Source organism: Ursus arctos, unplaced genomic scaffold (assembly GCF_023065955.2).
Source record: "Ursus arctos isolate Adak ecotype North America unplaced genomic scaffold, UrsArc2.0 scaffold_15, whole genome shotgun sequence".
NCBI lineage: Eukaryota > Metazoa > Chordata > Mammalia > Carnivora > Ursidae > Ursus > Ursus arctos.
The window spans coordinates 13403045-13428644 of record NW_026622819.1 but is presented as its reverse complement, the minus strand read 5'-3'; the positions used below and the strand labels follow the sequence as shown (position 1 = coordinate 13428644).

The 25600-nt window shown below is 45.7% G+C and overlaps 1 protein-coding gene across 2 annotated transcripts in view; it reads left to right on the top strand.

The window, feature by feature from the left end:
* The window catches only part of MYO10 (myosin X), a 206989-nt gene that overhangs the window by 43093 nt on the left and 138296 nt on the right, over positions 1 to 25600 (top strand). For both annotated transcript variants that reach the window (XM_026506716.4, XM_048224254.2), the window contains exon 2: positions 267 to 365. In XM_026506716.4, the coding sequence (XP_026362501.1) occupies positions 267 to 365 (99 nt within the window). The remainder of the gene's footprint in view (positions 1 to 266; positions 366 to 25600) is intronic.

Below are 25600 nucleotides of genomic sequence, written 5' to 3'. Positions count from 1 at the left end.
TTGCATGTCAGCAACACAGGGCCTGGTATTTCCTCACCCCCTTTTCCGTGTTCTCTGGTGGGACACACTCAGTCACGCTTGTCTCTAGTGAAGGCTGTGCCTGACGCTTTCTGAAGAGTCATTCTTGTCTGAGAAAAACATTTGGTTTTTAAAAAGTTGGTTTTTTTTTCTTACAGGAATGTAATAGTCAGTGATTTTTGAGAGTGGTGATTTGCTACGAGACGCAACCCAAACTCCTAGTTAAACCCTCTTTGTTTTGTTTACAGGGGACACGGGTCTGGCTGAGAGAAAATGGCCAGCATTTTCCAAGTACTGTCAATTCCTGTGCGGAGGGCGTCGTGGTCTTCCGGACAGACTATGGTCAGGTGAGCGCACGTCTGCAGCTTCCCAACACCCATGTTCTGCTTCCAGAGGTTGTCCTGCAGGAGCGCATGGGTGCCCGCTCCCCCCCAGTACCCTAAATGTGTTTTCTAAGTGAGGAAAACCAAATCCAGAAAAGAATGTAGAACGTACACCTCAAGTGTGTGAGAGATGCAATAAAATTCTCCAAATGGAACGTACGAAGTGTTCCAACCGGGACGGGACAGAAGAACGCTGCACTTGGCTGGTTCCTGGGAATCTCGTCAAAGAAACAGACGTATAGGGTGCAAGCAATTCGAGGAAAACCTTCAGAATTACTGATATTTGCATATTGGCTTTCTTACGACTTTCCCTTAAAATTCTTGCATTTCCTAGAGTGTTGGAAATCCGGGTCTGCAGGTGGGAATGTGGGCGGTGGCGTTCCCGTAAGAACAGTGTGGTCTACCCCGCCTCACCTGAGCTTCCCTGTCCGCCTTGTTCATCACATGAGGAGGTTCCCTCAGGAGGGGGCGTCCGTCACTGCTTCCGGTCCCCTGTTCATGAGTGTAACCTACAAGCTGTATCAGTGAAAAACAGGTGAATCCAGAAACTAGCTCACTGGTTATTTATCTTTGCGCGATTGTAAAAGAGGACTGGTGTCTCCATTTATTAAGGAAACTAATCTTAGTGTTACGAATGGATCCCTTTTTCAGAGGCATATAGCAAAATTTAAGACTTGAAGAGAGAAGGATGTCCTTCGCCAGTATTTAAAACTCACGGTTTCTGAATCTGGTTTGCAAGTTTTGCTGAGAACAAAACCGTCCGGGTCAGTGTCCAGTAGTTTAAGGCAGATGGGCTAGTGGTTATCAAAACCTCTTAGCAGAGAGAGTCCACTTGGTGGTACCTGTCTCGTTTCGTGGCTTAATAAACAGTGATGTTGCCGGCCTGTCTTGCAATTCCTCGGTTTGTCCCCTGAGGGTCTGGAGTAGTTGATCAGCATTTGTCTGGGGGGTTTGGTTGACGGAGGTTGCGGGGGTGGGGGGCACCTAGATCACGAGTCCGATGGTCATTGCCGGCGTGGATGCTGGCGCTACTGCCCAGCCTGGTTTCCTCCTCATCAGATTCTTGGGCTGTGCAGTATGGTGTGCAAACTAAGGACAGGCTAAGTGACTTTTGTCAGGCTCAAGCGTGTACGTTCCCGTGCAGGTTTGTCAGCATTTTTGTTGCCTTTATCCTGCCCGTCCTCCCTTCCCACTTGACCCAGATGAGAATTCACGTCCTTTTAGGCTCTGTACATACTTTTCACGATGATGTCAGAAAAGGAAAACCATATTTAAACAGTGTATCTGACTCGATGTAACTCTATTCCTGAAAGTGTTGTAAAATAGATCGGGGGCGGAATTTTCTTTTTTTAATTGACTTGTGTTTTAATTCCAAAGATAATTCTTTTTTCTTTTTAACTTCCCCCTCTTTTAAAAAAATTGTGGTAAAAAACACATAACGTTAAACGTAACCATTTTTAAGTATATACGTAAGTAGCGTTAAGTATCTTCATATTGTTGTGCAAGAGAGCTCTAGAACTTTTTCATCTCACAATACTGAGACTCCGTGGCCACCAACCGATTCCCTATCTCTCCTCTCCCAGTTCTTGGTAACCACCTTCTACCCTCTGTCTGTGATTTTGATTACCTTAGATACTTGGTGTGAGAGGAGAAATCACACATACACAGTATTTGTCTTTTCTGTGTGTGTGTGTGTGTGTGTGTGTGTGTGTGTGTGTGTGTGTTTGGGTTATTTCACTTCACGTGGTGTCCCTTGAGGTTCTAAGATGCTTTCTATTCCCATCTAACCACACTGTGCTCAGGAGAGGCTAACACGGCAACTCCAGCCCTCTAGTGCTGCTGTTGATGACACAAGGTCTTCACTCTGGGCCACGTGAAGCCATTTTCAGTGCCAGCTAATGAAGAGCTCAGTGAGCGGTGGTGGCATGGGGTGGTCAGGCCAGTACTTGTGTTCACTGCTGACAGTATTAAGGGACTGTGGGCTTTGAAACAACTAAACCAGAATAACATGCACTTAAACGTGAAAGCAACTCTCAACTTTGATTTCTTGTCTTCTGTTGGTCATCAAATACTTGGTCTTATGTTGTCCTCTCTGTCATTCCCAAGTATAGTTAGCTTGGGGATGTGTGTAGGAATTACAGGGTTTAAGCAAGAAGAGTGAGACAAGATGGGAAGAACTGGATTCAGACTTGGATCAAGAACGGACCATGGCCAGGGGACTCCAGTGTCTTTCCTTCCTGACCTTCCTCTCCTCACATCACAAGTTCACTGTGGAACCTGCAGGTGTATTCACCAAGGATTAGGAGAAGTTCATGAACAGGTTCTGGTCCCCAGGACAGGAACGGCAACTCTAACTGGGCAGGGACAGATTCTTGAAGGAATCAGGGTCAAAGATACAGAACACAGCCTTATCCTCGTCAAGCCTGTCTATGGTAACTTTTCAAGGTATTGGCTGCTTTAAATTCAGTTTATTAACGGGTGTGAAGAAATCAGAGGTAGGGGCAGGGGGAGGGAGAATGAAGAGTTATTGTTTAATGGGTACAGAGTTTCAGTTCTGGAACATTTCTGAAAGTGGACGGTGGTGATGGTAGTAGGACAACGTCCATGTTCTTTAATGCCACTGAATTGAACACTTAAATGGTTGAGGTGGTACATTTTTTGTTCTTTTGTACATTTTACCACAATAAAAAAAAAACACCATGTTTGAGGTCAAATGATAACTGAGAAAAGCTGTCCATTTTTCTGCATTTTTAAAAACAATTCCAGTGACATTTTTGTTGGGAAAATGTGACCTCTTGGAGGAACAAAACTATTATGAAACTATTAGTCTGCCCTGGTTTGAGAGCTGTGCGTCTCTAACATTATGTGAATCACCTGGGGGTCTTGTTCAGGTGCAGATTCTGATTGGCAGGTCTGGGCTGGGGCCTGAGAGTCTGCATTTCTCATAAGCTCCCGGTGATGTTGGTGTTGCTGGCTCATGAATCACATTTGAGCAGCAAGGGAGTAGCGGGCATCCTGAGAACCGCCTTGGCATCGTGGGTGCCTACAGTGCGAGCTGGAAAACTCTCAGACCCTCTCTGTACCACCGGTCCCAGGGTCGTAGAGGGAGCAGAGAGAAAAGGAGGAGACCTTTATTAGGTGAAGCTGGAACACTTTTCTTTGGCCTTCCAAAGCTCTTCCGTTCTCCTCGCTCTGTGCCCTTCCTTCCTACAACCATTTCACCTTGAGCGTGGCCGGGGGTGGTGCTGACGGCCGCAAAATGATTCTCAAGTGGATCAGAAAACCATTTTGAAGTCCTGTGTAGTGTCAGAAGCCACGCAGAGCCAAGTGTCTCTAAAATCCTAAAGTGGGACCTCGGGGACTCTGTGTAGGTAGGAGATAATAGTGTGTTTTTTTGTAAGAGCACCGAAGGGCAGGTTCTCTGATTTCATTCAGTCTCTGAGACTCTTGCACAAGCACTGAGCTGTTTTTGGTTTTTGTTTTTTTGGCCAGGGAGACAGTTTCACTGTGAACTTAAAATTCCATTCCACACTCAAAGTTAAACTACTGTACGTTGGCCCAGGGAATAGAGAGGACCAAAATGTTCCCATTTGATTTATAACTCATGCTCTACTCGCTGTGAAGTATTTGCAGATGGAAAAAGAAATGTGCAAGAGACACGCTAGCACACTTTGCTGAAAACTATGCATAGTTGGGGCCTGTGCAGGACAGCGCCTGGGCCGGTCAGCGCTTGCCCTGAAAGTTCGTTCTAGGCGGACGCAGTCTTATCGCGCTTTGCTTTTCGGAGCTTTGCAGATACTGCCTTTGCTTGTTTGTTGTTTGCTTTTTTACAGATTGAAGGTTTGTGACAGTCCTACTTGAGCAAGACTGTTGACGACATTTTTTCCAGCCTTTGCTCACTTTATGTCTCTGTGTCACATTTTGGTAATTGTTGCAATATTTTAAACTTTTTCATTATTGTATTTGTTATGGTGAGCTGCGAACAGCAATTATGATTCATTGAAAGCTCAGATGATGGCTAGCATTCTTTTTTAAAGATTTTATTTATTCGAAACAGAGCATGAGCAGGGTGAGAGGCAGAGGGAGAGGGAGAAGCAGACTTCCCGCTGAGCCAGGAGCCTGACATGGGGCTCAATCCTAGGACCCAGAGATCATGACCTGAGCCGAAGGCAGATGCTTACCCATCTGAGCCACCCATGGCTGCCCCGATGGCGAGCATTTTTTTTTTTTTAGCAACAAAGTGTTTTTTAATTAAGGTATGTCCATTGTTTTTTAGGTATTATTGTACACTTAGTAGATGACAGAATAGTGTAAACCTAACTTCCGTATGCCCTGGGAAACTAAAAAATCCGTTCGAATCGCTTTATTGTGAGGGTCTGGAACCGAGCCTGCGATTTTTCTGAGGTACGCCTGTCCGTGTCGTCTTGGACGTTAAGCTGCAGACAGAGTTTTAGAAGAGCACGGTGGCGGGGTGCCTGGGTGGCTTAATGGTTAAGCGTCTGCCTTCAGCTCGGGTCATGATACTGGGATCGAGCCCCATGTTGGGCTTCCTGCTCAGCTGGGAGCCTGCTTCTCCCCCTGCTTGTTCTCTCTCTCTCTCTCTCTGTGTCAAATAAATAAATAAAATATTTAAAAAGAAGAAGAAGAAGAAGAGCACCGTGGCTTTGCAGGGTGTGGGTGTGGCTAGAAGATCAACTCTTGCAGAAGTGTAAGATGGAAGACAGCCTTGAACACTGGTCATTTCTGGGACACTCACGAGGTGCACGGGCCATCACGATAGCACCCTTTAGGAACATTGTAAATTGAGTCATAAGTTCTAAATTAGATTTTTCACTTTGAGAGTGAGCTATTCTCTTTTCTGAGAAGAGCCTAATTTGATTGCTGTGAAACAGCTCACAGTGATATCAATTTACCTAATTGTGTTTTAAGGGGTAGTTATTCAACTTACCCCAGTAAATTTAATCAAGGCAATTACTCTAGGCAGTGATTCTGTGGGGTTTTTTGTTTGCATTGTCTCTCTATGGGGTCTTCAGAAATATTTTGCTGGCTGGGGATTTAATCACCCAAGTCTACAAGTAAATGCCCTCCTCCTCACCCTCCTCTTTTTATTGGCTTGCAACGAGTATGATGAGATTTGGGTTTAAAAGTTATTGTTCTCATTTGATTAATTCACGAAAAGGCCATTAGATTGCCTGATACTCTGAAGTCCTCCCCACCCTGTGGGAAAGTCAGACTTCCTCCAGCCAGGCAGGAGACACACCACTAGTTCCTGACAATCACACCCCCCATTTACAGCCGTCCCTCACCTTTTTGGCTTGACCTTCTTGTGTGGACTTGATGGAATTAATAGTGTGGGCCCAATTCGGGGAAACTTGATAACGGATTAGGGATTTTTTTCTTGTTGCATTTCTTGGTCATTTTCTCACACTCTGTCCTGCCCAGCTGTTTTTCTTTGCTGTTTTCCCTTCACTTTGCCCCCACAGGTGCCTTTTTGTGTCCCTTGCAGGGAGCGTGTAACATGCGACGTTCAACGGACCATGTGCATCCCCTCCTGGGCCCCGGGGCAATCTCCCCCAAAGCTGCCGAGAGCTGGAGAAGGGGCAGTGGGGCAGCCCAGCCCGTCTCCTGCTTCACAGCTCCACACAGCACCCTGGCCCCACACCCTCTCTGGACGTAGACAGCTAGAACTCTGTGACCGCACTTCCAGTGGCAACAGATTGGATCTGTTCATGGGAAGGAGTGGATCCGAGATATTTTAACTGAATTAAAAATCTCACCCGAAAGGAAGCTGACAGCCCAGCTGGCCCCCAAGAGCTCGGGAATGCCCTGGCTTTCAGCATTCCACGCTTCGCACGCAAAGCCAGCTGTGGGCCAAGGCAGCTGCCTTTGGAGAGAGGTCTCACCGCCAGCCTCCTCTGTGTGCTCGGCGGTTAGTGTGGCCCCCTGGGGGGGCGGGTTGGCCCAGGGCCCTCTGGGGCTACTCACATGAGTGCTAGGGGAGGGGAGAGACCAGCAGGGAGACACTTATATTTAGGAAGATGGGGACAGCATTCATGATGCAGAGGTGGTGTCCCTAGGGTGCGTTGTGAGTCTCGGCCAAGCTGTGGACAGATGCTTTCTAGACAGCTGGCCTGGACATAATTCCGATTCCGATTCTATGTTGTTTAAAGTGTATTCTGTCACCTTCTCAATTTTAAAAAAAATTTTTTGTGAAGATTAACATTCTCGTTAATGCACCTATTTTGGGGAAATCTCACTCATTTTATTTTCAAAAGGGAGGAAGCATGGATTACTTATATTTTTGCCCCTTGTAGCCTTGCAAAACTCAAGTGTCCCCTGTATCGCAATGGCTGCTTCCAACCAAATTAGCCTATAGGTCCGGTTGAACCATACGAACTCGCTATCTCCATAGGCCGAGAGGGTTGCCTATTGGCAGCTCCAACTGGTTCGGCCCAAGAGCGTGTTCATGACCCTCTATTTTAACTTTGTGTCTTAGCTAATTGATGTTTATGACTTCAAGATGGAATAAAAGACCGAGTTTTCCAGGAGGCTGACAGTACACTGTAACAAAACGGAGTGTTTTTGCAGTCCAGCCGAGACGCACAACAGGTCCCTAAAGCAATACACAGCCCTGGCTTGTGGAGTCCCACCGCCGTCCTTATCCGTTTCACTTGTGTGTGTCAACAGTTGTGACGTTTGTATTCCTTTTGGGGTTTCCATTTTCTCCAGGTGTCTAAATGATTTGCTATGATGGGTCTCTGCTGCGAATATCCAAATTTGAGTCAAAAGAAAAAATGGATATACATTTTTTTTTCTTTTTTGAATTGGAGTTTGGGTTTTCCTCTATTGTCAGGTGTGTGTGTGTGTGTGTGTGTGTGTGTGTTTATTGTGGTAAATATACATAACATAAAATTGACCATTTTAACTATTTTTAAGTGTATAATTTAGTGGCATTAATTACATTAGCTGTGTGTGAAAGCATCACCACTGTTTCTAAAACTTTTTCATCACCCAAAAACAAACTCCATACCCATTAAACACTAACTCCCTGTGTAATTTATTTTTACTTTATTTCTTTAAAAGATTTTTATTTATTTGGCGGGGGGAGAGAGTGCGTGCGCGCGCGCACGTGCAAGTGCACAACAAGGGATAGTGGCAGGCAGGGGGAGAAGCAGGGAGCCCGATGCGACACTCGATCCCAGGACTCTGGGATCACGACCTGAGCTGAAGGCAGACACTTAACAGACTGAATCACCCAGGCACAATTTCTTTTTAAACTGCTCTCTCCTTGTGCTGCTTTTAGAAATAAGAGCACAGTAGAAATTCTGGTTTGTGTAGCCTTTCTTAAGGAACAGATGATGTCAAGAAAGAATTGCTGTCGACCTCGCGTCCAGGTTCCTAGGAGGGAGAATCTGACGCTGACCACTCCTGGCCAGTGACATGCCCGTGAGGGTGGATGGTGCCACCCCATCCTTTCCCTTCTCAAAGGGGGGGTGTCTGCAAAGCTGTCTAAAAGTAAGGGGAAAGAAGGGTACGCTGGTGACAAGTGACCGATAATTGTGAAAAATCAGCTGTGTTGGCTTCTTTTGTTGAAACGTCAGTACGGGCCCATCTGTTATTCTTGGAAGTCACTTAATCAAAACAGTGCAGCTGTGTTAAAAAGACAGCATTGAGCTGGGAAACTCTTAGGTTCTTTGTGCTTTTCCCACATTTTGCTGTTTTATCCTGGAAATACCCGTCTCTGAGATGGATATTAAACACCAGCCCGTGGAGTTTCTTAGAAGTCTGCACTGCAGAGACTGAACCCCACGGGAACTTTCAGCCTCGCTTTGAAGACCAAGTAAAGTGCAGTGTGTCCAAAGGACTCGGTTTTGAGTGAGAAAATGTTTTTATGCTCTGAAAGCCACGTGGGTCTTACTCTCTAGACCTCTTCCAAGAATTTGGTTTGGCGTCTTGTGGCTCAAAGACGGAAAGTCAAATGTTTCCATTAATTTTCACTCTGGGACTACAGGAAAAAACCAAAAAACAAAAAAACCCATGTCTGCTTGTTTACTAGTGCACCTAGCTCCAGCAAGAAAACATGCGTGTCTTTGCAAATCTGCATAGCTCTGTGTATTGTAAAGCTTACCCACTATTGTAAATTTTCGCTTTTTGAAACCTAAGATTTAATACCTGCCATATTCCCAGCACCAGTGAAACATCCATTGTTAAGACTTAAGAGAACCGGGTCTCTGGGGCCTCCTCCTTGTACCTTTATGTCAATCCAGCCTAAGTGGATTTAGAATCCAGCTTATTTTGGACTCTTTGAGACCACGGCTTTTTCCCCACCCCTGCCCAGCCCCACCACTGGCGAGGTAGACATGTGGCTAGGGAATTGGATGCTTTTAGCAGTATTTATTGGCCCCCACGAGGCTCTAGCTGAACACACATTCTCTCTCCCTGTAAATGGTTTTGCAGGAGAATGCATATAGCCTCTGCCAAGGGTCATGACCTTCCTCGGCTTCCTGTCCTCCTTTGGGGGCCAAATGGTTCGCTTTTGCCTTTTCTACTTTGTGGCTGTCTCTCGACTTTGGCCTCTTCGTTCTCCGGATTGAGCCTCTTCTTCCCAACCTTTAGGCTTGGTCTGTTTATTTGTACCCAAGCCTGCCTCTGATCTGCCGGTCTCTCTCCTCTATAGTTGACTTCGGGGTTCCAGGCTCCTCTGTGAGGCTGCCGTGCACCCAGACCTTTCCGGCAGCACTTGTGTGCAGGTGGGAAGAGAAGGGTTGAGGTTTGGCACCATCAATCCCATCGTTACTTTCAATTTTGTGGTTAGCTTAGCAAGTTAAATTGCTCATGCTTGAAGGTGAGCAGGACACTATCTTGCATTCTTGGTGCCCATGAACACTGCACATAGTCGGCTGATTAATCCTGTGTGCGAAGCTCAGACCAGGTCGTAATTTATGACCAGGAGAGGTAAACAGAAAACATTCAATCAAAACTAGATTCTTCTTGGGACGCCTGGGTGGCTCAGTTGGTTAAGTGTCTGCCATCGGCTCAGGTCACGATCCCAGGGTCATGGGATCGAGTCCCACAGGGAGCCCGCTTCTCCCTCTGCCTGCTGCTCCCCCTGCTTGTGCTCGTGCTCTCTCTTTCTCTCTCTGACAAATAAATAAAATCTTTAAAAAAAATTATTTATTTTGGAGGCTTAAATACTATTTCTTTATTGTAAGTATCATTTTATGAAAAATGTATGTGAAGATCTTGTTTGGAAAGAACACGATTTACAAATTATCTACAGGAATTAGACACGGCACCATGTACTGTAATTTCAGTAGAAAAAGCAGAGGCAATTTGTTAAAACAAATCCAGGTGGTTGTCTGTCTGTGACTGAGTTGCATTCCATTCCAAAAATTCATTTATAGGCCTGTTTTTTGGAACCAGTTTTCCCAAAGACTGTGTGATAGACACGGGGAGTTGATTGTCCTGTCCGTGTACAAAGACCCGGTCCCCGCAGTATGCCAAGGCTTGGGGGGATGCAGAAGCCCTCTGTTGGCTGATCCCAATTTTAAACATGTTTGTAGAGTTCCAACCCAGGATGCTGCCGTGATGAGATTAGGGAATCCCATTCTTCCCATGATCCACCTCCCTGGCGAGTGGTGGGGAAAGGAGGCACCCCATTTCTAAGCCAGGTCCTCCTTACCAGGGTTGGCATGTGGGATGAGTAAGGGGAAGGAAGAGGAGGTTTGCCTGGTGCACCTCTCTTTGCCAGGCCCCACGCTGGTGCATTCCAGCTCTTTGGCCCCTGTATTCCTCATAGCTACCCTGGGAGGCATCATTAGCCGTATCATAGTGCTGTGGAGCTGAGGTTTGGTGGGATAACGTGTCCACAGGCCCACACTTGGTCAGTGATGACTCGTGGAGCTTGGGCTTGGGTCCAGAGCTGACCATCTTCCCACTTCTGTTACTTCTTGAAGAGGAATGCGAAGTAGGACAGGGGAGTCTTGGGATGGGGGTGTTTCCACCTGCCCCTCCTCATCCTGGCTGTTTGCTGTGCTCACTCCTCTCCGTTGGTCCCCGAGATTGAGTGCACTTGGTGTCTTTCTTACCGTGACGTTTGTGCTTTCTCTTGAAGTCACTCTTCAAGATCGGCCGGTTCTCCTGCCACCTCCCCCACTTCCTCATCCTTTGTGGTGGCTTTTATTTAGTTTTATTGCTCTGGGAAATAGAAGGGTTAGAAAAAAAATCACATTTTTTAATTTTGATGTTTCATTGTCTTGTGTTCACAATCTTGCTTCCATGCTGCTGCTTCTGACCAGTCCTTCTCATGAGACCCTGGCTGCTTACTCTGATTCACGGGGAAGCCTGCACCAAGATAGGCCCGGCCCCAAAACAGTGAAATCAGAATCTCAGCCGGGACTCGGGTCGTGGTATGTTTTTAAAACCCTGTTTGGGTGCCTTGTTTCATGTGCAGCCAGGTTCAAAACCGTTTCATAGATTGAATGAGCATCATCTCAAAATATTATGTTAAAAATTGTTTAAGAAGGGGCACCTCGGCGACTCAGTTAAGCTGACTCCTGATTTTGGCTCAGGTCATGATCTCAGGGTCTTGAGATCCAGCCCTGTGTCAGGCTCCATGCTCAGCAGGGAGTCTGCTTGAGATTCTCTCTCTGCCCATCCCCCCCCACTTGGGTGTGCACGTGAGTGTGCTTGCACGTGCACTCTCTCTCTCGTTCTCTCTCTCAAATCTAAAAAAAAAACTGGTTTAAAAAGCACAGCTTTTGCTGGGATGCCCAGGTGGCTCAGTTGGTTAAGTCTCGGACTCTTGATTTCCGCTCAGATTGTGATCTCAGGGTTGTGAGATCAAGCCCCGTGTCAGGCTCTTGACAAGGTGTGGAACCTGCTTAAGATCCTTTATCTTTCTTCCTCTCCCCCCCACCCCCGCACGTGCTCTCTCTCTCTCTCTCTCAAAAATAAAAGTTTTTAAAAAACCACAACTTTTGCCTGCTGGGCTTAGAAAATGTAACCCATGATGGCTGGGCCCTGGTTTTTCCCACACAGCTTTTTTTCTGAATTCCTTTTCTTCGGTGGTTCTCTGAAATGTCTCTTCTGCCCACGTTATGTTTGCTTACCGCTCGTTCTATTTGTCCACGCATCTTACTCTTCCTTTACACAGTACCTGCCCTTGCTCTTTCCATCTCTCTTCTCTCCTCCTACCCTTTCACCTTGGACACTCCAGTAGAGTGTGACTTCGGGGTTTAAATGTCCCAAACTCACGCGTGGTGTTTCTCCATGTGTGGTTCTCTCATGAGCTTCTTTGTAATCATTAGCGCCCTTGTTAAGAATGCAGGTTCCTTGGCCCCACCCCGGACCCGCTAAGTCCCCTTCCTTGAAGATGGCCCTGGAATCTGTGTTTTGTTTTTTCTTTTTTAAGATTTTATTTATTTGGCAGAGCGAGAGAGCTCGCGCACAGGCAGGAGGAGCTAGAAGCAGGCTCCCCACTGAGCAAGGAGCCCGATGCAGGGCTCGATCCCAGGACCCTGTGACCATGACCTGAGCCGAAGGCAGACGCTTCACCAACTGAGCCACCCAGGCACCCCCGGAATCTGTGTTTTAACGAGGTTTCCACCTGATTTTATGGGCCTTGAAATGAGAGCATCGCTGATTCTCTAGGTGTATCGGTCTGAGATAAATTGGAAAGTCCTCCTCCTTGCTCCTCCGACCTGGTCTCATTTGCCATTTGCTTCCAGCTGGACTGCCCCCTGCCCTGTGGGGTCGGGGGCTTTGGGGAGGGGCTGGCCCTTCTGATGGAGTGAATCTCAGGGCACAATCCCACCGCCTTTTGCTTCTGTGTCTGGAACAGAACCCAGTGTTTGGGGTCTTGTCCTTCCAGCTGAAGGTACTATGAAGTTCCTTATTTGTTGGTGAGGAGACCCGAGTGGTAAAGCAGCGTCCTGAGATCCCCTCATCAAGTGCACCGAGACCATCAGTGATGGTCTTCGAGTTCAACTCGATTGAGTTGTATTTGTTTCTTCGGGAGAGGGAGGGCAAGGTCCTGGAGTTCAGAGCAAGGCCCTGGGTGGGGATGGGTGGAGGCGTCTCCCCTGCAAGGAGCTTGTTTCCCTCATTTCTCCAGTGACGCGCCTGCCCTCGTGCCTGGAAAGACCCCACCTGGGCTGTCTGGGAGGCCTAGAAAAGAAGGGGTGGGTAGATCCCAAGCAGCTGCCCCACACTGAGGAGGAAACGGGGGCTTTTGCCCAGTGGAGACCTATTCTAGTAACTTCCATGTGTGAGGAGTGTCTTTTTCGTAAAACAGCAGTGAAAGCGTGAGCTTCCTGCTTGTATTGCAGACTGATTGCTTTGCCCCTTTAAAGGTAGGAAATCAGACCGAATGGGCACTTGGGAGGAATTTTGCCTGGGAGGGGAACACCCGTGAGCTTTCTCAGGTAGTGGAAACGTTCGGTATGTTCCGTGTGGTTCACCAAGCTGTGTAATTTTACTGTATGCGAAGTAAACTTGAGCTGTTAAAAATAACCTCTCGCTTGTTGGAAGGCAGCTGTTGGTGTTGGAAGTACACGTGTCTCCCACACACCGTGGACCTCGGAGCTGGTGCACCGGCCCTCCGGGCGGCGGTGGGGGCAGCAAACCGTGCCTGCTGCCAGTGTTTGCGCCGCCAACGAGCTCAGGGGGGGTTTGCCTTTTTTAATGTTTGGAAACATCAGAAGAGAGAGTATTTTATGTCACATGAAAATGACATGCAATTCGAATTTGAGGAAGCTGTGCTGGAACGCGGCCGTGCCCATTCAAGGGCTTATCATCTAAGATTGCCTCCCAACTACTGGGGCCCAAGAGAGAGTGGAGAAGCTTCAAGAATTTACCCTCTGGCCCTTTACGGAGGTTTGCTGACCCCGTTCTAAAGGATCATTTTCCCCAGTTACTTCTGATGTGATGTTTAGTGCTGAGCGGCCTCCTGGTGGTTTCCAGTCCTGGCTGTAAATATTGGAATCACCGGAGGGGCTGCTCCCCAATATCCCTGGGCCGCTCTCCGTGCCCCGTGGTACAGTGTCTCCGGAAGTGGGCCTGGGAATCTGGGTTTGCAACGGCCAGTGGAAGGCTGTGCTGTGAACCCCAAGATCGATGAGTGCTTAAGGCCCCTCGCTTTGTCGTCCCCCCCCTGCCCCCCCCCCCGTGAGGTGGAAATGCCCTGCCCAAGAGCATTAAGGGCATCCATGACAAAACCCCTGTGTCCCGCTACCTGTAGGGCAGTGGCTCCCAGAATGGACTGGCCTCAGAACCTCAGGCTCCGCCCTCCCCTCCCCCACCGAGGGCTGCTTAAACCACCGGATCCTGGGCTGAGTCCACCCAGTTTCTGATTCGGAGCCTGAGCATCAGCGTTCCTGACCCACCCCCACCCCCCCCACCCCCCCCCCCCCCCCGCTGCTGCCGCCGCTGCTAATGTGGGAGCCACACTTTGAGAACAGGTTTGTAGGGCTTGTTGGGCTGTGTGTGTGGATGGTTGTTTTTTTTTAAAATCCGTGTTCTAAATAAAAGCATCTTATACAGTCTTCTCCCCAAAGCACGTTCTCTAAAAACACAAATGGTCACTCACACAGTCCAAGTACCTTTTTTGAGTGCTACCGCCATAAAGGGAGCATTCTTGAGAGGCGTCTTGTCAAAAAAGCAAGACGTAGTGTAGCGATCTTAGTTTTAAATACTAACACCTGTCAATGGTTTAGTCTGTAACCGGCTGGGGAGGTTTTTGGGGCGGGAGGGTGTGGTTGGTTGGTGGGGAGCTACTCCCAACCACAGCAAAAATAAGAAAGCCTGTGTGTTGTGTGTTAATTACATCCCAGCACATTTCCAAGGAAGGTCCACTCTCAGAAGCATTGCAAAAAATAAATGAGTTGATTGGGCTTACACCCAACTTTCAGAAGTTCCTCTGCAAATTTGGACAGCTAATGCCTATTTTGAAGAGCCGCTAAACTGTTAGCTTACCGTTGGCTGTGCTAGGCAAATGCATAGCCCTGCTTTTCGAAGTGAGGTGTCAGAGCCCGGGAAGGAAGGAGAGGGATTCTGTATTTAGAAGCTGCGGTTAGAACTCCCAAGCTTTTGAGAGTTTGCTCTGATTTAATATGCTATCTTATCCTATGGTCCAGGCCACACTGGCAGAGAGACCATTGGGCCGGGCACCAGGAAAGGATAAGGCGAGCCTGGTGTGTAGGGTGCAAGATGGAAAGAAGCGCCCAGCCGGGGTCATGCCGCATTTGCATGTCCCCCGTCCCAACTAGTTGGTTCTTAAATTATGTGTCCTGGCCACCTGCCTCTCCCTAGTCCTAGCCCTGAACAGAATCTAGGGGCTTAAGCAAGACTCCCTAGGACAAGAGGCCATCTGTAGATTCAAAGTCCCCTCTTCCCTTTGCTTTGCTGGAACAATTCATTGAAACGACTCTGGTTAAACGATCCTACTTTGATATTTTTCAATATCTTTGTCAGTACATTTTAGGCAACTTGTTTAAATTACTTCAGTGCACACTGTGGTGTGTAATATGGTGTGGAATATTCGCGTGAGTTTTTGAGGGGAAAAATGTCCCCAAAGGATCTCCTCGATGAAGACTTTATAGCAGGCTTGTGCAATCTCCTATAAAACTATAACATGACATTTATAAAATCAGCACATGGACTGTATTAGAAGTTCCAAGTGCAGTGGCTTCATTTCAGAGTCAAGTTGGTCTTTAATCTAGCTCTTGTTTAAGTGTTCCAAATAGTTCTCTTAATAATTTTTAAATAATTTAATGGTATTTTTAAGTCTTCCACTGAGGGTAACCGAGTAGCCAGCCCTGGAGAATTCAAGTATTTTTGTCTTCTGGAATGACCTTCTGTTCTGAAATGTATCCACCTTCCTGCTATGTCAGAGTTCACAGCGGGCTGCTCCAAGCATCTGCTTTCGTTCTTGCAAAGGCAGCTAATGACAGATGTTTACGGGGTGATGCTGAGAAAACTCCACTCCCGTGACAATGGGCTGGAACATATGCTGTCCCCAGTTTCAGGAAGCTTTTGTAACAAAGGACTCCAAAGAGATCAGGCCACTGGGGAATGTTGCCAGCATGCCTTTGTAAAAGGGCAAATCCTGTCCGATTAACCTAATTTCCTTCCCTGGGCAGTGATAAACCAGGGAGATTAAAATAGCAGATTTTTCAACTTTCGCATTTATTTATTTTTTCTGATTTAAAAAGTGTTCATCACTAAAAATTGAAGGTTGTTCGTTTTAAAAATGTATTCTTCCCACCTCGCCCTTCACCAAAAGGACTTGCCTTAGCAAACAGTACGTGGGCCTCGTAAACAGTCACTGGAGGAGCACGAGTGAGGCCAGATGGCAGCACCCAGATCCGCAGGCTTACTTTGGATGTTCCTGTTGGGGACATTGTCCACAGCGGTATGGAGCTGCGAATAGCATAGAGGAAGATAATTCCCGCCTTTTGAGGAAAATCCAACTCGGAAGTATCCATTATTGGCTCGTTGCTATCCTTGATGGAGATTTTAAAATAGTTGGCAGATGTTACTTTTAGCTAAAAGAGCAAAAGAGACTGTAGGCACCTTTTAGTACCTAAGATAGGATAGGCTTAGTTATTAGCTTTCTTCAGTTTCAGCTGCGGTCTGAAATCAAGAGGCGTGGTTTTGCTTTTAGCAGCTGGGTTGCGGTATGAGCCACATCCCGAACAATCCACCCGTGTGGAGTGTATGATTCAGTGGCTTTTATGCTATTCACAGAGTTGTGCAGCCATCACTGCAGTCCATTGTGCAGCATTTTGGTTACCCCAAAAAGAAACCCTATACCCCTTCGCTGTGCCCCCTCCCCAAACATTCCCACCCCAGGCCCCAACTCTAGGCAGCTGTTCCCTGTCACTATGGGTGGGCCCATTCTGGACATCTCATGTGCGTGGAATCACACAACATGTCATCTCCTGTGACCGACTTCTTCCACTTCTTAGCAAGATATTGTCACGGTCCGTCCGTGTTGTCGCGTGTACCAGCACCCCATTCCTTTTTAATGCTGAGTAATGTTCCATTGTATGGATATGCCACATTTTACTTAAAAGGAATAGTCTTTTAAAGCTAAGTCGAAGAGAGAAATACAAAAGAGAAAGGATGGCTAGCCGTATAAAGCCACTTTTAATGGGGCTTATAATGGGTCACACTTTTAATATTTCCAAAAGTAAGGATGATATTTTGATGTGTAAGCTTGAGATCAGAATAATTAAGAGCAGTGACCTAATTCTTATATGCATTTAAAAAAAGTTGACTTTCTCTTAGATTCTATTTCTAGTTATGGTCTCATATCTGAAAATGGGTACTTTTTTTTTCTCCAACATTCTGGAAGGATTGCAAGGTCATTAAGGCTTCGAGAAAGGGGCTCTAACAGAAGCCATGCAGGAAGTGGGTTATATAGCATGGAGGAGGGGAGTAGGTTAGTTGAAGCAGATGGGATACTTACATAGATAGTGCAGACTAGCTGTTCTCTCGCACTGGGAAGAAAGGACAGCAGCCCGGATGGGGGAGCTGGTAGCACAGGGAGGGACATCCTGACCTCAAGGACAGCTCAGAATGACAGCAGAGGGGCTGACTGACTTCACCTTTGAGAATAAATAGCTGGCCTCTCATCTGTCTGGAAAGGGAGTAATGCTATAGGTCTTAGAGCTGAGGATTGCCAGGCATCGTTTTCCTCCTGCCTCTTCTGTCTAAGCAGGTAACAGATTGTCATGAGTATTTCCTTGTGCAGGTGAGACTGTTGTCATCCTGACCCAAGGCACAGATGAGAATCACTGCAGATTGCCTTGACATTTGACAAGGTTGTAGAAGTGAAACGATTTTTAAAGAGAGAAGCTGTAACTTGAAGACCTGACCTATGATACTGAATTTTTTTTTTTTTTTTTTGCAAGGGAATTTTGAGATTCTCTAAGTGAGATTCTCAAACCATCCCTACTTCATTTCGGAAGTCCTGCTCCCCCTACTGGTCCCCCCGGGTACAGTTTTCTGCTGTTCTTTAGCTGCTGTCTGGGGCTGCCTGGCAAAGGCTTTTGAGGAATTCCTGGACAAGATGCCAAGGTGGTTCGCACAGGGCGTTTTACCTCAAGCATTTATTTGGTGATTTGGGGGAGGAGAGGACTGAGAGGGTCCTGTAGTTTTGCCGGGCCATTTTGTATGGGCGTAGACTTGGCCCCGGATGCTTTGATCAAAGTCATCTGGGAGCAAAAACAGAAGCCTGGGGGGCCTCATTTGCTTCTACGTACAGTCTCTTGCTGGAGGGTCCCCAGGGCCAGCCAGGACGGGCCTGGAGACCAACCTAAATGAACCGTAAAGAGGAGAGGCCAACCAGCCTGCCATCTGGTGAGGGACTCCGGCCGAGAGTCACAAAACCTGTTAAGAAATTCAATGAATGCCCGAAAGCCAGAGGCAAAAAAGTGAGTTAATTTTGTGCACCTGCTGCCCAATAAACCCTTGTGAACGAATGCACTTGGGATAAAACTGAAAATAAGACCCAATGAAGGAGTTAATTTACACGTGCCAGGAGAGGAAAGAAGTTTCTTTACCTCCAGGATTAAGCCAGTGTACGTAATCATTCACAGACAGCACGTGTGTGACCTAGACTCTGTCCTCCTTGTTCCTTGGTGACTTTTTTTAACCTAGGCTTTTTTAATGGGGTTGGTTATTTAAGACTTTGCTCTTATAGGGCTTGTTCACTGCATCTGTGTATGTCTCTGTCCCTCCATACATCCCAGCCAATGATAAGCAAGTCTTTTCTGATTTCGTCAACTAAATGAACCAGTAACATCATATGTTTGTATACTGATACTTCTCTTTTTTTCTACGTTTACATTATTTGGTGGGATTTTCCCAATAGCACCCAATTCAGCAAATTAAAGAGAAATCACAGTCACGATGTTGCAAATCTAAAGAGTTTCAAGACGGGGGCGCCTGGTTGGCTCAGTCGTTAAGCATCTGCCTTCGGCTCAGGGTGTGATCCCAGCGTTCTGGGTTCGAACCCCGCATCAGGCTCCTCCACTGGAGCCTGCTTCTTCCTCTCCCACTCCCCATGCTTGTGTTCCCTCTCTCACTGGCTGTCTCTCTCTCTGTCAAATAAATAAATAAAAATCTTTAAAAAAAAAAGTTTCAAGAGGGCCCTACATCCCGTCATCCCTGATGGGGAAGTGCTATGCGAGCCTGGCATTTATAGAATTCTCTGTGGTCTGTATTTTCACTGGACTGATCTCATTTTGAGCCTGTAGCACACCTGTGACCCAAATTTCCATTTCTTTTTTTTTTTTAAGTCATTAATAAAGATCTGCTCGTTACCTCTTCTGTGTTGTAGCGACAGGAGCGATTTGGCAGGGCCGTTGGGACCCAGGACCTGCCTTCCTAGTGTAACACAAAGCGAGGTAGCTGGGGGTGAGATTCTGGGTTTAAGTACAACTTTTTCTTGACAAGCGTGACACGATGCAGGGCGAAGAAAGAGGTCCCAGAAAGTAACAGTTATTTTTTCATTCTCTCCTTGCAAGACCTCAAATGCAGAAATGTAAAATCGACCCCAAGGTAGAAATAAAGTTTTCATGCAGTCTACTATTTTAGTTAAAAGTCATTTGACATGGCAGGAAAAACCCACGATGAGGTCTTCATTTACCATCCCCCTCAGTTTTTTTAGAGCTCATTTTAAGGTATCAGAATTACAGTCAGGTTGTGGTTCCCTGTACATGGCCTTTGCCTCCTCTCTTTCTCCTTGCCAATGTCCATTGCAGTTTTTATGCTCTTTAACTGAGAATTTTATTTTGCTTTCTAAATTCTTTTTTTTTTTTTTTTTATTTTACGTAATCTCAGCACCCAACGTGGGGCTTGAACTTAAAACCTCGAGATCAAGAGTCGCCTGCCCTGCCGACTCAGCCAGCCAGGTGCCCTTCTAAAATGCTTTAAAAAACAAACAAACAAAAAAAACAAGCAGCTGGGAACTGGAGTATCGGATTTAATGTCAGGCCAGTATAAATAAGAAATCACTGAATGAATTGGTAGGGCTTTTTGATGAAAATACCTTTCCTGTGATTGCTGGGCTGGGCAGAAGGACTAATACTCCAAGGGATATCTGTGTAAGACCAATTAATTTCTTACTTGCCTAAAAGCATTCCTCTTTGTCTTACAGAAATTCCGGGCCTAAAATTGCCATGAGGATCAGACTTGCTAAATAAATAGTTTAGATGTACGTCTTCTCGGTTACTTTGTGTGAAGAAAGTGTAAGCCATCTGGGCTCTTCGTCCTTTTATCTTGCTGGCTCCAACAGACAGCAAATACTGCTTTTGTTTTTAGGTTAAGGCTGACGTACAAGCCTGCCATCTTAATTTCTTTTGTATGGTTGGCATATATTTTAGCTGCTTTGAAATGTTGGGATGATTTCAAACCAAGTTGGGGAAGAACAAAATACAGTGGTGGGTTTTCTTCACCGCTAAGTTGACTAATTCAAATATTTTGTGAACAAGTGTCCTCTGAAATAAGTACATTTATTTAACAACATTTGGCAGTTTCTTTAAATTTGTTGTTAATCTGGGTTTTGGTGTTGTTTTGTGTTTTTTTTTTGCCAGATGTTTAACTTACGTCTGAATCCTGCAACTATGATTTGGTTTCAGCGTACGTAAAAAGAGAATGTCAGATCCTGAAATACTTTGGTGTTAATGTATTATGGAATAGTTTCCCCTCCCAACCACAAAACTCGGCAACAGTCTCTAAATGTATCCTCATAACTAATGTGACCTTTTTTGTTGGTGGTGTTGTTAACTTGTGCTTTTATAGTTAGTCTTTGTGCCACTAGAATAAAGCACAATCGTGAATGCAGATTTACTCGTAACTGACTTTTATATGAATCCATCGCTCAAGATCATGCCTAGAAGCTGTGTTTGAGTGTATTTTTAGTTACCTTTGGAAAAGCCATTACGTTGAACAAAACAGGTGGGGCAGGGGATAAAATCCCTGGTGTCCGGCAGCAGATTATGGCGTAGCAATCAATACATGCATATACGTGCAGATGATGGACTGAAGCTATTTTTCACTTATCAAAATGAAAGGAGAAAAATGCCTTTAAAACAATTCAGGTAAAGACTGTAAGGGCTGCTTGTCTAGGTCCTATTATTTTAATCTTCCTGAGTGATAACTCATTTTTCCAAATGTAGTTGAAAAAAGCCCTGTGCCCACAAGGAATACTGATGTCCTAGGCACAGCTCCAGGGGAGCCGTGATCTGTACCCTCTAGGACTTACATTTGAGCAACGTAACCAAGTCTGTCAACTGCGTCCAGTAATGGCGGTGATGATGCTGATGTCGACACCAGCCTCGAGTTCTCTGGTGGAGAGACTGGTCCTTCTCTCCGTAGCTGGTCGGTATCAACTCCTGGTGTTTCCCTAATGGTAGTATTAGCTACTACTGTTTTCCCAAAGACTTAAACTCATCCTAAATGATGTTGAGAGAAGGAGGGAGGTGGGAATTGGCCGAATCAAGTTTGCAAAAGGCTACGTTATTTTTCAGAAATGAAGAGCACACGTTGAATGTTAAGCCCTGTGATAAAGAAATGTATCTTTCTTCGCTTCATCACACTTCCCAAACAGCAAGAGAAGCTGTTGGTCAAATTGACGCCCGTTAACAGGCCTTATTTTGAGAAATGCCGACCCAGATGTTGGTTCCCTTTTTGCGGTTGCTGCTTTCGTTGGGTGCTTCGTCAGCATTAATCAGCTGAGAGCGACGTTGTCTTTAGGATCCGGGTCCTACACAAGTACGATTTGGATGTTTTCCTATTTTAAAAAAACTTTAAAAAGTGTGTTTGATTATTGTGTCTCTTTTCTTGGCCTCTGGGTTCCATGAGGGGGGAGGCCGTGTTCATTTGGGTCCTCCGATCACCCCAGCACATCCCAGAACGCTGCCACCTCATAGGCGTTCGCTAAATATTGAGTGGATGAAGGAACGAAGATGGGCTTTGTTCTAGGCTGTCTACTTTCAAGTTATATCACAAGTTACAGCCGTGTTGAGGGCAATGATTTATCTTTAGTCTGAAGAGGTGTATCTCAGTGATTAAACGTGACTGTGGTGACAAAGACAGCAAGGTCCCCAATGTCACTGCCGCCGACTGAATAATGTTGGACAATTACGTAACATGAATCATCTGTTTTCTCACCTGTGACGTGGCGATGGTCATACTTACCCTTCAGGGTTGGTTTGAGGGAAGCGGGTGGTGCATGGGAGTGCTTCAGGATGTGCTGACATCGTGTATACTTAGCACCTGTCACGTATTAGGAAGTGTCTCCCAAAGGCAGGTCCCATACCATAATAATCTTCCTCACCTTTCAGTACCAGCTGACTCATTACGAACCTCTTTTGGCCACGAGCTTCTCTTCGTCCTGTCTTAGCTACTTTGACAGCAGAGAAGTGAAATGATGTAAGCATCGGAAGATGAGGGTGAAATGTGCTCTTTCATGATGACCAAAATCTAGAACTTATTCCTGGTAATGGACTCTCTGGAGCCAGGTGTTAGCTTTCGTGCTTGGGTGTGGGAGGGAAGGAAAAAAAGGGATCCGGCAGATTGATTCTAGAACATTCCATCTCACACCCAGCCATGACTGCCACCCTTCAGTGATTTCAAGGTGGTTTTCCGTGTTGCGAAAAGCTTGGCGTGAAAAAACCTCCATCCCAATCCTCTTTAGTCTTCTGACACGTAAAGATAGTAATGTTATAATTAGTTCTCCAGTAGCTTGTGAGTTTGGCCTCGTTTTACTTTGAAAACAGAATCAGCAAGACAACCATGCACACGGTTGGCCACGGTCAGTCTGTTTTTGATGTTTCTCATTGCCTGGCTGCTGTCGCTGCAGGATGGTGGGTCCCAGGCCTTGGGACCCCTGCATCCAGAGATTCTAGACCAACCTAGTTGTCCCATCTTTTATATTAATCAGGTAAGGGCATTGGATAACTCTAGTCATTATTTTAATTTTAAAAGACAGTTTTTTTTTTTTTTAAGTGGGCTCCACCCTGTTTTGGACCCAGATATGCAGGGCTTGAACTCAGGACCCCGAGATCAAGTCCTGAGCTGGAATCAAGAGTCAGGCCTGACAATTTTACCACACTGAGTGGCGAAGATGCAGAATAAAGGGTAACTGTTTAAAGAGAAGAAATTAAGCTTTATAAAAATCTAGTTCCATTATCTTCAATTTTTCATGTGGCTACTGAAAATAGGTACCCTCAGTTAAGAATTTGGAAGTCTTGGGGCACCTGGGTGGCTCATTCGGTTGAACATCTCACTCTTGATCTCAGCTCAGGTCTTGATCTCAGAGTCGTAAGTTCAAGCCCCACATTGGGCTCTGTGCTGGGCATGGACCCTACTCAGAAAAATTAAAATTAAAAAAAAAATTAGAAGTTCCTACTACAATTGAAATCAATGAGAGGAATCTTTTCCTGACAGAAAATGCAGTCCCTACTCCAGGCTTATAATTCCTGGACCTTGTCTTAGGGAGAAGGTTAATTTTGTAGTTGGCATTTTAAAATGACTCTCCTTTCTTTTGTTTAAAGATAAGGTTTGGTTATTTTTATACATCTAGTTAAGGCTTCAGTTATATGTTTTGTTGGGATAATTAAGACCGTTATTTTCAAAAAAAGAAATAAATATCTGGAATCCCCCTGCTTCAGATAAAATCTAACTGGAAAGCTTACAGATTGTACAGACTACATAAAGAGGGGTAATAGCCCCCTCATTTCTTCATTGGGGTTTCTGTGAAGCTCTGAGTTTTGCAGACCTTGATTTAAGAGGCACTGAGAATGATCTAGTCCATTTAGCACATGCTCTTAATGTTGCTATGATTTTCACCTAATTTCACAGTTGCATTGACCTAGTTTGAAGGACAAAAATGAGAATACAAGGTGGAACTTAGAATTAGTGGTTACTGTAGGTTGTTTTGCTTTTCAAAAAAACATCTAGGCCTTTAGTTCTGGTAGATTAGTTCAGAAAAAGGATCAACTGAGTACATTTTCTTGCTTTGTTTTTAAATATTCCCCTGACCATCATTCCTTTCATAACTACGTGTTTGCCCTTTTTGATTGTGAATCTGGAGAAAGTGAAGAGCCAATTAGGCAAATTCCTGGGGAAAGTGTAGTGGAGCAGTCTTGGACCGTCGGGTGTCATCTTTATCTTCAGGATTCACTGTTGTCTGTCCCGCATACCTCATGAAGGGGGGCTCTGAGAATGGAAACAGACTACACGGAAGTAAAAGATCTGTGTGGATGTGTGATGGGGGCCAACAGCAGTGACATCTGCTGCTTCTGGGAGTTTTGTGAGGAGCTCTGAGCTCAGTTGATCAACCTTGAATTGGATGATGAATTCAGAAAAAGAGTGGATAAAGTTGTTTGGAAAAAAATTGTTTTCTAGTAGTAGGATTTGAAGGAATCCTTTGAAGGATACACAGCGGAAACAAGACATAAGAGGGAACAGAGCTCCCCCAGGTTGATTGAGGGGAGGAGGCCATGGAGAGAAAGGGGGTGGGCTCTGTGTTGTGACTAGTTCAGCCGCTGATTCAATGGGTGACTTGGGAAAACCCACTTTTCCTGTTGTGCCCACTTTTTCCCTCTTGTGTGTCTGGTTTTTTTTTTTTTTTTTTTGGTGTTTTGTTTTTTGTCTGTTGGGATAAAGTATCATAAAGCATTACAGGTTTGTATTTGAAGCTCTTATGTAACCATGTAATTATTATTTATTGGTGGCCTCACTTAGCCTCCCCAGCCTAACTTGTGCAAACCAGTTTTGAAGCTATGAACGAATTCAGAAGACCTACCAGCTTTCTGGTTGAGTGTTAACATCCTGTTTTTCGTGTCAGTTTTTACCTTTTTTAGAAAAGAAAATCTGTCATTTTACCCATCGCTGTATATTTGATGTGTTGTTATACTAGGGTCCAGGTACTTAGCAGAGATACAGTTTTAAAATACTCTTCCATTTTAATTTGATTTTTGGCAATGGGCAGGCAAGGATGACTTTCAAAAATATTTAAAAAATTAAGACATATTTAAAAAGTTAGGTACAGGAGTTTTAGGACCTTATGCAAACAAAAGCAATGACATATTTTGAACCCAAAAAGTATCACACATACATACATACTAACAAGGACTCTCTGGGTCCTAGTTTTCTCATTTATGAATTTAGGGTTAGAATAGCACCTTCCCAGAGGGCTGATTGCCAGCATAGGTTATCACCACATTATACAGCTAAGAATTGCCCTAATTATATATACGTATGTGTACGTAGATATTTATACACGTGCGTATATAGACGGGCATATACAAGATGCGAGAGTATTGGGAGGGGGTCATCACCATAGCACTTTAAAAGGTGGGGGTGGGGCGTGGAGTGTGCTTCTAAGCTGGAGCATGTGGAAGGTTTTAGGACGTGGGGCGATTGTGCGGAACCAGGCTGGCTAGGTGTGGTTTCGGCTGGCTGCCAGGGTGGCAGGGAAGGGCCTCGTGAATGTGTGGTCATGGGTTCAGGGCTCAGAGCACAAGGGGAATGGGAGGAAGCAGGGCAAGCAGAACCAGAATCTGTAGCAGAATTTTTCAAGGAAACAAGCCTTTGACAGTTTCTCAATTGAGTCAACTGCCAAATCAGAGTGGACATCACATCTCGCCTGTGCTTCTGGGTCGTCTAAACCTGTGTGTCGTAACCCCCTGTTTGATGCCCACGACAGCCCTGTCACTGGGGAGGGGGAGGTATTCCTGCAGCCTTTGGGCAGATCAGGAAGGTTCCAAGAAGCACACCTGTTTGTGTCCGGTCACATCACTGAAGTGCCGCGACTGCTGTGAGGAGGTGATTTCCCTGGTGAACTTGGCCTCCTGCTGCCTGGAGCCCTGCACCTTTAATACAGCATCTTTTAAAGGTACTTTGAGGACCAACTGCTCGGTCTGTCCCTTCCCTTGACGGGGTCTCTTCGCTCCTTCTCTCAACGGCCTTCATTTCCTCAGGCCCTTGCCCAGCGCCAGACATGGAGTCAATATGTGTTGAACAAAAGAGCTTTTGGCAGGAGGCCGGCCGGCAGACTTAAACCCCCAACTCCGTCGCAACACATAAGAAATTACATTTATTTCAGCTACGACAGGTGTGGGGACGTGTTTTCTAAAGTGTACATGTATATATAAAGGATTTCCTACACGAGGCGATTTCTCAGG